This window comes from Cynoglossus semilaevis, chromosome 19 (assembly GCF_000523025.1).
Source record: "Cynoglossus semilaevis isolate Cse_v1.0 chromosome 19, Cse_v1.0, whole genome shotgun sequence".
Lineage (NCBI taxonomy): Eukaryota > Metazoa > Chordata > Actinopteri > Pleuronectiformes > Cynoglossidae > Cynoglossus > Cynoglossus semilaevis.
This window is the reverse complement of record NC_024325.1, coordinates 10,517,155-10,529,033: the sequence shown is the minus strand read 5'-3', so window position 1 is coordinate 10,529,033 and position 11,879 is coordinate 10,517,155. Positions and strand designations below refer to the sequence as shown.

Here is an 11,879-nt window from a genome sequence, read left to right as displayed (position 1 = left end):
TGCTATCATATAATTATATGAGCCTCAAAGTGAGAATTTTTCCACACATTTAATATGGAAATTGGTATCCAATAAACATCCCTCTGCTTAGCGGCTCATACAGAAACAAAAGAAAATGGCTGACAGAGTTTATTCTTATCCTCGAATTAAAAATGGGAATGGTGAACTGATTCAAAATGCCAATCACAACGTAGACTCAGGCCACGTCTGCCTGTGATGCTGCCTGTGTGTCTTATGCGCAGGAGGTGCAAAGGCAGAAAGCTATAGCCTGCTCATGATGTTTGTAGGCTGCCGGTTTATGCATTCTAATGAGCGCCCCCTGCATGGGAAAAATATGCAAATTCATTTTGTCATCATGAGGAAAATAGAGGACAGGAGAGCAGCAGATACAGGAGGGGCTCAAAGGAGGGGGCACATGCAAGGAGTGGGATTGGGTGGACGTGTGTGTGTGCATGTGGGAGAGCGTGTGTTGGGGGGTTGTCAAGAAGTGTTAAAGCTGGGCTAAAACCATGGTGAGGGGCTCATGTAACCCACTCCATCTGTCCACTCTCATTCTTATCTGTAATAAATTTAATATGGTTTGATATAACAACACTATTTTACGTGTATGTAATACATACAGTACCTTTCTTAATAAATTTAATTTATCTTTAATCACAGCATGATCAATAGAGCCACAAAAATAAAATGTCGGACATTAAAATGCTGTTATCTAATGTTTATGTTACATTGTTGATTACACTTAACAATGTTTGTTGTGATTTGTAACCCACTGTCAAGGTCATGAATGATGATAAAAATGATTGTTATCCTTTTTTGAAGTAAAGTACATCTACCTGCACTACTACTCTTAAGATTTTCAACTCTAATTGAAACCTATATTTAATTTTTTTCAACGTTTTTCCATGAAGCTGGATGTTGTACTGTCAATGTCATCAGATGGATATGTTGCGTTTTTAACGGGAATATGTCCAATTCCTATACCCTGATTTCATTTACAAAACAAATGCAATTACTCAAGCGCCAAAATGAAACAATAACCATAGTCCAAACTTCTGCAGTTCACCCACGCCACCACTTGAGGCAAAACGGAACCATTTTACCAACACAACGGGGGAAGTCATAGACCGTTGCACACCCGGCGGTGATCGGAAGAGGAACGTTTTTGATACGACCAGAGAAAGCAATGCACATGGAGTTCCTTAGCCGGCGAGGAGCTTCTGTTGTTAATTGATTGATTTTATAACGGAATCTTAATTGCATCTTCATTGTTGTTTGGGCGTCGGTAGGTATTGGAATTTAAAAATAATGAGGAATACAGTGAGTCTAAAACGCTAAAATTAACGCCTGGTTTTAGCATGTGCTAGCTCGTTAGCGAGTTTTGCAAGCCTAAGAAATGCATCTATCAAATGTTATGTTGTATGTCTTCTAAACAAGAGCAAGTTTGATGCTAACTTAACACATTAAGCAAACTTTATAATAAAGCCGACAACGTTAAAAAACGTAATTTATAAAAAAAATGCAACACTTTTGTGAATGTCTTTGATGATTGATATTTGATGATGATGGATTTACTTGTTTGACATTTGTGCGATAACTCTAGTATGACAGACATAAAAACTCAAGAAGTGTTTCTTTAAACATAACTATATGTATGTATTTATGTATGTATGTATTTACTTTACCTACCAGTAGGTTGTTGCAGGATTGGTATTTGTAGCGTTGTTATGTTTATTTTACTGATAACTTAAATGTCAAACATTAACTGTTCAGGCCAAGTGCCTATAGTCTTGACAGTGAATAATGTGGTCTCTTTTACTGTTTACTCAGCTCCTTCAGAAGCGCCCCAGATTGCAGTGACATGGTAATATTCTGCGAATGGCACCACATACCCATGGACCACAAGAGTAGCAGAGGTTTGCCAATGACTGGTGAAGAAACTGATTTGGGGGCTTCGGCCTCACCAATGGCGGGGTATTTGGGAAAAGTCAGTAGCGTTCATGCTCTCCTCTCACTGTTGTCACATGCGCAAAGCTGAATTACATTTGAATATATACTGTAACTGGACAGTTCCAATCTAAATTGGTGAAAACACGGAAATCTTGGTAAAAGGCGAAAGTTTGTTGCGGCGTTAAGGCCAAAGTACTTGGAAAGTTTGTGAATATGTTGGATATTGGTGTGATTGTATTTGACATGAGAATCCAAACTCCTGGTATTGGTATGGTAAATAACATGCTTTATATCATAAGTTGTGTTTCCCACATCACTAATGTTCTTAGACGTTAGACTTGTGTTATGTTTGTGTTATTTTGTGTTTTTAAAAGGTTCAAGAAAGGGCAGCAAAACTTGAGCACTGTCCCTGGTGTACTGCAAAGGGCTTGACCTATTCTCTGCGCTCCTACCGCATCAACCTCCAGGAGTCCGTTACACTCTGCACAAACCCTCAGGTGAGTGGCACAAGGTAACTTTTAAGTGTTCTTCTCACTACTATTTTAACTGTCTTTTTATATTTCCCCAGTGCCTTTTCCCTTTGGTCAGCCGATCCTTGGAAGATGTCTTGGCAAGGTTGGTTCCCGTGGAGCTCGCGGTTGGAAAGAAAAGAAAAAAAACCCAGGATGAAGAAGAGCAGATTAAACGCTCACCCAAACAGCTGCGATTGAATGAACTCGACAGTTTCAGGACAGAAAGTGTTACGGAAACACTTGTCAACCAGGCCGCCATTAGAAATGAGCAAGTTTTGGCACAGGAGACAGATGGTGGGAAAGTGAATGGTAATGACAGGATCTTAGATTGTGGAGTTACAGAAAAGGAAACGATACAAAGTCACCACGATTTGGTGAAAGTAACAGAAAGTGCTACCTCGGCCTCCGATGGACACCCACAGAGCTCAACAGAAGCCTTGTTGACCAGTAACGGTGATGAGCCTCTTCTCTTGCAGCACTGTGGCACTCTTGGTGTGTCAGTCATGAACGATGACTCTAGGCTTGAATCATACAAGCACATTCATTCAGTTGAGATCAATGGGCCATCACCTCCGCTCATTGAACCGTACGTACAAGACAAGCAGAAATCACAAACCTGTACACTCCCCACATGTGAGAACAAAGATGGGATTAAGTCTAATACGGAGGAGTTTTCTTCTCCATCGGCGGCCATCTCAGAGGAGCTTGTGTCTGTTCCAGATAAGATTTTCTGGTGGAATGCAGACAACCTCTGTTGGCTGGACTCTCTGCTTGTTGCTTTGGTGAAATGTAGAAGTTTGAGAAGGAGGAAACCTAAAGATGAGCCTCAACACTCGTCTGTGTGGCAGCTTATAAACAGATATGAAGCGATCTGTGCTGCCGTTGAAGCCCATCATCAGACTGGTAGAGGTGAGTTAATGATGATTTTACAGCCTTCACATCCTATATTTAGTATTTTTTTTACTCTAATACTCTGCAAGAGACATTTGGGTTGGATGTTTTTCTTTTTCTACAAATGCATTTAACATGTACGTGTAGGTTCTCAGTCATCCAGGTCCATTTAACTTCATCATGAACTGCTGATGTAATATACCATCTAATTTCTTTCCGACACCTTGCAATTGTAGTCAGTCTTCTTTCGTGGTTCGTCCACAGCACATGGTTTGTTGTGTGGTTTGTAGCAAATGTAGGCGCTCACTCAAACTAAAGCACATTATACATTACATGTTATAAAAGCCAAATTATAATAGTTAAACATGATTGTGCAGCTAACTGATCTAGATCTTTCCTGTAGATGGCGTGGTGCAGGTGCCGAACCATGTGCTGCAAAAAGCCCGTGCAGATCTGCAAAATCTCAGGATGTCGATCTTCAAGCTTCTCCAGACAAAGCTGCACTGCCAGCTGGGTAAGTAGAGGAAGAAGCCTAGAACCATATATGTTTTAAGTTGTTTCAAATGTTAGATTCACAATTGAACCTTTATCAAATCTTGAATGCGATGCTTTGTCCACCTCAATGCATATCTTGTATTTTACATTTGATTGGTTTAAATATTTTAAACCAGTACAAATGTTCACTATCACACTGTGTTTAACATTTATTGTGTTAATTAGTGATGTACCGAAATTAAACCGAAAACCCAAAATGTGGAAACCAAGGCTGAAAAACTGAAAGAAATTATGCCAATTATTAGTACCATTGCATTAAAGGCTATGACTGTGTACTAGATCTCAATAAAACAAGGCACTGCGATTGCATAAATTAATAATAAATAAAAGATAAATTAATAATTGAATAATTAATTGTCAAATGTCTAGCAGAGAAATAAAATCGACTGATAGTCATATAGTTATACTGTTTTAGCATCTCACAAAACATATCAGACAACAAGGATGCCTGCGCCTCATCTGGCACACTGCACTCCTTCTCCTGTAAGCTTCTCCGTCTCCAAGTACAGTCATGACAAGTACAAGGGATCTGGATAGATCTCAGTGAAACATGTGCTGACAGACTCTATGAGTGTACTTTTTACCCCCTCTCAATATTTCAGCATTACGTTTTGCAAATCTCTATCCGTGGGTCTTTCTCAGATATACTAAAATATGTCCACACCGCAGAAATGTTGGCTTTCAGACGAGCCCGCGCTGGTTGCGGTTTTTGCGTGCGTCATCATAACTTTCTGTTTCGGCCTGCTTGTTTTGGTGATAATAGTCTTTGATCATTTTCGGTGGCTGGAAATTCAGTGCATCTTAATTTCTGATTATTTGATATTTCAAACCAATTTGTCTCACACAATAAAACCAGAAAGTTGCAGGTCTTAGCATGCCTGTGTTTACCTCAGCTTGTTGCAGTCAAATCTTTGTATAAAAGTCAGGAAAGCTGTTACCCTGTGGCATGACATGGAAAAACACTGCAGGTACAGAATTGATATCAGTAATTACACTCTAGCTTGTATGTGTATTTTAGGCCAGAGGGAAACTCCAGTGTTTGCCATTCCCCTTCTGCTTGCAATGGACTCGTGGGCAGAGCCTCTCTTCCAATCAACATTTGACTGGGAGTTTAAGTGCAGTGAATGCAGAGCTGCTACAAGTCAAAGGTAGGGGTTGAAATTGCTTGATGAATACCTTTATTTTTGAGGTAGAGTTTATGGCAAATGTAGCTGTTATCCTGTGTTTGGCAAAAGTGTACGAAGCATTTTAAAACCCTTTTCCACAATTCCAATGTGCTTTTGTGATTCAGTTCACTCTCAGAACTTTTGCCAGAAGGAACAAAGTTCATAAAAGTGTCTTGTATTTTGTTGTAAATGTGTCTGTATATAGGTAAAGTGCAAAAGAAAATATTGTGACTCTCTGTGTGCAAGAGCTTGTAACCCGGTTCTTTTTAGATCCTGATTTGCATGGAAGAACACAAGCGCATCAGTGTGGACCTGGAGAAGTCTTTCACAGAGTCTCTTGCTGTTAGAGTACACCAAGCACTTCAATTCACTATACAAGGCTCTTTTGTGCTAACTTCTGATTAATGAAATATTGCTGGAAGCAACTAGAAGCAAAGTTGGACTTTGTTCCTATCCGTATTTCAATGGTTCCCCTCGAAGCGCTTTGGTTTCATGGTTACACACTTGTTATTTAATATTGTTTGGTACAGGTATGTATTTGTACTAAATGTTCTGTAATGAATGGTATAGAAAGTAAACAAGTACTGTTACAGTAACATTCAGTGAAACCACATTTGAAAAGCCTCATCTTTACTTTTCAGGCATGTGAAAACTCTTCCCTCCTTCACCAATATTATGTCTGACTGGCACCCACTTCACGCTGCTCATCTGGCTCCCTGCAACGCCTGCTACAAAAAGAGGCAGAGGAGGACAATGATACTGGAGAAGTGAGAAACAATTGAACTTTTCACTTTGTCAACAAACATTTGGTTTCTCAAATGAGTCATATTTATTGTCACTTCACTGGCTTCGGATTAGTCAGGATTATTCAAGATATATCAAGAACACAAAAGGGACAAATAACACTAGATAGATGTGTTTAATATCTATTTTTATCTGTGACTGAAGTTATGGGATTATTATTAGCCCACACAAATGCATGCTGAGGGTTAGGATGGTATTTTAAGGTGTTGATGAAAAGACACCTTACTTTAAAATGCATTCAAATTGTACATCTTTAATTTTTTTTTAACTCATTAAATATGACAATGGTGGAAGTGTTGTACTTGGTACAATTGGAACCAGTGGCACAGCATTAGACTAAACAGCACCAGCTACAGGTTAGAAATATGGATGCAGATGCCCTACAGTCAGTCTAGTGAGAAACTGAGGAAGTTGCCTTCAGCAACAAGAAAATGATCTGCAGCAAATTCCAGAATCCAGCAGGAACAATGACAGGAAACTCATGTCTCAACCTCTGCAGCTCAGATGAATTAAATATCATTACAAATCCCTGGAAGTATTCGGATGAAATAAGGTGTAGAACACAAAGGCTAAACTTTGCTATGCATATAGTTTAGTTTGCCCTCCTTTAATGATGTTAGTGGACGTAGGTATTTGTCAGGCACATGGTATGAGGGGTATCAGAGCGATGCTGAGGTGGGGCAGGGGGATTCCCAAAATCCACCCACTCACTTCTCACTCACATCTGCTCCTCTACTATTGTCCTGGACATGCCTGCCACAAAAGAAAGAACATGGGGAGTACAGGCAGGTTCTTAGATGTTACAACAATTTCAAGTTACTTAATTAGTTTTATAACATAACTTACGATTGGGTAAATAAGCCCAACGTATCCGTAAGCGTCGCATGTGTCTGTTTGTGTCAGTGTAGCAGCATTGGACGTCCTTCTAACGAGACCTCTGCTTTGTCTTCCTCAGTGTGCCTCCGGTCTTTATGCTGCATTTTGTAGAGGGACTTCCTGACAATGATGTTAAACTCTACACCTTTGACTTTGAAGGGAAACGGTACTCGATCACCAACGTCATCCAGTACAAACACAAACTCCACCACTTTGTCACCTGGGTTCATCACACTGATGGTAGGTCCCTCAAAACCCTTGTGTAAAGGTTAGATTTCATTACCTGTTTTTAATGAGACGTAAAAGATATACTGTCTGCCCGAGGCCAGTGCTATGATGTCGGGCGGCTGAGGTAAATTGGCGTGCCGTATGAATGCTACACGCCTAACCTGCTCTGCAGCTGGGTAACATCAGAGAAATACATCAAAAGAAGGCCTTCAACAATGTCGGAGGCTAACCAATGAGATACCAGCAAAAATAGTCAGCACCAGGGTTTGGAAGTATATATACATGTGTATATATATATATTTGATCAAATTGATTTGTTCTATAATATCAGTGACTTTATCAGTCAACAGTAATAAAAACAACGAATTCACTAAAAACATATTAAATTATACCCAATTAAATTTACTATTCTTCCCTCATTGTGTTTTCTCATGATAAATTACATTCAAATGCTCTGTGACACTGGACCCTCATTTCCCAGTTCAGACACATGAGCCTGGTGTGTCTGCACAAACCTGACTTTTTCATACTAGATTAACTAACCTGCTCATGTTTGCTTGTAAAACCAGCTCCACCCACCTGCTCATGCTGCAGGTTTAATTACAGCTGTTAACAACCAGCTCTGTTTCTTAGGACATATAGGACACATTGATGTGGCACACACACACACACAAACAAAATCATAGCATACACACATTGACACCATATGACATTGTCATATGGTTTGAAGTTCACTTGAATAGTTTTATACTTACGTATAATCTTAAAACCCAGCATTTGCAGCCACATTTTTCCACTGTCACTTTGCATTGCATCTCAACAGCACATTCTGCTGGACAATTTGAAAGCCTCCAGATGTAGACTGCCTGTTGTTGATGTGTTTATTTTTAAACTTTTTGTAAGTTTTTTACATATAATCTGTGTTTTGTTTTTTTTGGGTTGTAAGAAAGTATCGGTATGCTGATATAATGTTATGTTTCATTTTGAAGATTAGATACATTTACATAAGACGTGTTCTCCAATGTTTTCCAGTTCTGACGCCATCATAATATCAGAACTGATAGATATGATATTAACGCAGTGAAGCTTACTACTCAATAACTTCTTGTTATTTGAACCTACTCTTCACAGGATACTGGCTGGAATATGATGACTTAAAACATCCGGTCTGTGTGAAGCATCAGAATCTCCCTGTTCCTGCCGAGGAGATGCACATCATTTTTTGGGAAGTGGATGAAGAAAACAAGCCTCTTGTGTGTTCTCCCTCCAGTACATTCTTTAAGTCTTCGGCTTCTACCTGTCTCACAAGCCCAAATGCATCTCCCTGTCAAACCCAAAAAGCCTCGGCAGCAGATGAAACTGTGACCTGCTCTCCAGATCAGTCTCTCGCTCTTCCACATAACGACACTGCCATTTTCTGTGCGCTCGCAGAAACTGAAAAACACAGCAACATGGACACAACTGATATGTCTATTGGCTCCACAACACTGTTGGACACGTTTGAAGGCCTCAGCCACACAGATATAATTACACTCACACTGGTGGAGGTTAGACCAGACTTAGAAGAGACACCAGCAGATGATGGCAACTACACAAATGTTTTAAATGATCCAATGGAGAAGGAAACCCCTGATTTAGTAACTCCAGATAGCTCTTCTGCTGTACCATGTCATGAAATGTGTCAGAGCCCCAAGGTTGATCCTCAAATTACCCTCTCTTTGGAAACCAACGGCGACGGCGACTCAACAACCTTTGTGCCCCCTGCTGCCAAGAGTAGAGGCAGAGGCAAGGGAAGGGGGGCAGGTAGAGGTGGAGCTCGAGGAAGGGGCAGAGGTGCTGGCAGAGGCAGAGTTGTTAATACGAGGAAAAAAGCAGCGTCATCTAGTGCAGAACCTCAAATTTCACCAGATGCATCTGCTGCATCTGAAGGAGTGGTCGACTCCAATCCAGAGGTTGCAGCGGTGCAGGATGAAAGTCTATCTGTTGGACATACAAACACTGAGCAGGAAACCCCTTCAAGTTTAAATCAAAATACTCACTTGTCATTAATGCCCAGCAGAAGCCCCATAAAACATGTTCAGATGTCACTTGAAAGCAGAAACCTCCCACCACCCACCCCAATCACAAAAATAAACCCCCCTCCTGTTCACTCTACCCCTAACCCTGTGAAAACGTGGCAGATCCCTACAAAACCAGTACCAACCCCACAGCTCAGGACAGAACACACCGATAGTTTCCCACTTAAAGCTGCAACCATGTACGGTGGATTTGCCACCACAAACGTAACGTTGTTGTGTCCTTCACAACTGCCCACAGCTGTACATACTAACAAATCTGTGCTGATTCAGCCCGTTGCTCCTCTCACTAAACAACCATTCCTCACACCTACAGCAGACAAACACCTCAAAGTCTCCCTGTCCAAGAAACCGCCCTCACAGCTCCCTCCAGGTCTGAGTGAAACTGAAATGCTCAGGTACAAGCTGATGAAGAAACTCAAATCACAGAAGAAGAAGCTGGCTAAGCTAAATGAGCTGTTGGGTCACCAGGGAGCCACAAAACTCCGGCCAGACAGCACCATCCTGGGTTCTCCAAACTCGGTTACCTCCAGCACGTTCGACGGCTCCACCTGCGACGACATCCTCTTGGACCTGCTCTCACCGGCCACGACAGCCAGCAATCTGTCACCTGACAGCTCCGGTTACATAGAGATGCTCGCAAAAGGACAAGATGGAGGCAGCCAGGCGGACAGTAAAGTCAACGGTGTTGGTGGTGGGGTGGTAGAAACCAGCGCTTGTGTGAACGATGACAACACTGGAAGCTTTATGGACGAGTTTATTTGGCAGGCTGTGGATAACAATCCGACACAGATGGAGAGTGACGCTCTCAATGCACTTGAACTTTTCTTTTAAAAAAAAGTCTGAAAATGTGTTTTGTACGATACAATTTATCCGTTTGCTTATTCGCCTTCAGCAGTAAAGCTTGCTTCATTTGTAATGGCCTTGAGCCTCGTGAAGATGCTGTCACTGCAACTCAATAGTCAACAATTGGTTTTTGAATTAGTGAAATAGAAAGACCCTCTTTCTTTATCATTTTACCTTCTGTAATTTGAAAGATAATCACATTTTTCAGTGAATGGATGGAATCAAATTATTCAAATGTTTCTTTTTAAATTTTCTTACTGCACAAATGTTAAGAAGACTATACTGTCTATACTACTGAATCTATTGTCACAACAGTCAGCAGTCTGAAGCTTAAATTTCAAATATCATTTAAATGGTTAAATGAACAAGGATGTATAATGCAGGTGATGGCAACCTACTCTATGTACTTCTGACTATGTATGGAGGCATCATGTTTATGGTTGATTTGTTTGCTTATTTATTTTTGATAAATTAATTAAAACCTTGTGACAAATTTGTTTTCTGTAGGATCAATTAATAAAATATTACATTGTAAAATAAAATGAGTAGGAATTATACAAAAGTTAGCTCTTTATGATCCCATACTGGAAGATTTCTTGGTTTGCAATCCACTGAACTACAGGTTTCATTCTATCTTCTGTAATAGTCTACTTTTAAAATATGAAACATTTTAATACTTTTACAAGGCAATATTTAAGTATATTTGGCTGTAACAGGAGATACATACCAATACCAAAAAGACAAAGGCTTCTTATCCTAATAATATCAGAGGAAAGACCAATATAAGATACATACACTTTAATTATTCAGAATAAAGTGATTCAATGAAAATCATATAAATGTCCACAGACTACTATAAGGATGTAAAAGTATCTATGTTCAGCAAAGTATTCCATTGTATTTTAAACCATCTTTAACTACATTATAATCAGTGTATGATGTGCAATTTATGCTTTAAGAATCAGTGTATGATGTGCAATTTATGCTGTGTATACGTCTACGATGTAGACGTATGTAGGACGCTATGGAGGACGTTTCTCAACAGCAATGTTAAAAACGAACGCTACTTGAAGGCATCGCTTTGAAAGGAAAAAGGTCAAACAGCGACAAAGAGACGTAACGGCTGAAAATATATTACATACGTAGCGCATTCGCTGTCTGACAAAAATTACTCTCAAAGCGGTTTAGATAAATATTGAAGGGGTTATTTCTTTTTACATTTGTATGTACTGGTCTTTACTGGTGTCAAGCACGTTTACAGACATTTTACAAAATGACCCAGTTAAAGAAGGAAAACGTATATTCCCATACCGGGAGTCGAACCCGGGCCGCCTGGGTGAAAACCAGGAATCCTAACCGCTAGACCATATGGGAATCTTGTCAAAACGGATAACAAAATGGTATTTAATGCTATCAATAGCATATATAGTAACTATATATTATATTGTATTTGTAAATATTTGCAAATAAATTCTGGACGGGTACATTTTTAAAATAATTAACACAAATACTTATTAACGTAATATGTTAACTAATCATTACACAAAACCACAAGTCATCATTTAGGCCTCAGTAAATTTAAAATGTAGTCTCATCCTATTATCATCTATTATGTATGTGTAAAGTACCCTTTCCCCAAAAGATGGAGAGAGATTACAACCACCTCCAGTTTTTCATTCAACCACACATGGAATGTGTTGTAATTTCTAGCTTTACATAAGTAAAATGTTTACTTTCCACTCTTCTTATTTGCTAGAAGTATTTGTTAGAAGCTCTTCAGTTTAGAAGTGGGCAGAAATGGTTAGCGTTAGCATGATCTAGTGTAAGCATAAAATGCAAACCAGTGCATTTCATGGAGAAAATAATATTTTAATATGTGCAATTTACCCCTTGTACTGTATACGATACACATGGCTTCCCTTTCCCCATATCTGTTTTTCCTGTAACACCCCAGGGTTCCTGTGTGCGACACACAT

The 11,879-nt window shown here is 39.7% G+C and overlaps 1 protein-coding gene and 1 non-coding gene across 3 annotated transcripts; one reads left to right on the top strand and one right to left on the bottom strand.

Moving 5' to 3' along the window:
• The first annotated feature begins 1,127 nt into the window (after positions 1–1,127).
• uspl1 (ubiquitin specific peptidase like 1) lies at positions 1,128–10,398 on the top strand. Of its 2 annotated transcripts, XM_008332892.3 has the most exons (9): positions 1,128–1,285; positions 1,831–1,987; positions 2,325–2,447; positions 2,519–3,371; positions 3,757–3,867; positions 4,927–5,056; positions 5,716–5,841; positions 6,834–6,994; positions 8,114–10,398. In XM_008332892.3, exons 2-9 carry the CDS (start codon positions 1,862–1,864, stop codon positions 9,889–9,891), a joined length of 3,408 nt encoding a protein of 1,135 aa, XP_008331114.1. In that variant the 5' UTR covers positions 1,128–1,285; positions 1,831–1,861; the 3' UTR covers positions 9,892–10,398. The 2 variants fall into 2 exon arrangements, with proteins under 2 accessions (XP_008331114.1, XP_016897265.1); XM_017041776.2 differs by having other exon boundaries at positions 1,135–1,987.
• An 807-nt stretch (positions 10,399–11,205) lies between these two features.
• On the bottom strand, positions 11,206–11,277 carry trnae-uuc (transfer RNA glutamic acid (anticodon UUC)). Its single transcript has one exon. It is a non-coding gene; the product is annotated as a tRNA-Glu (tRNA).
• Positions 11,278–11,879: the final 602 nt, after the last annotated feature.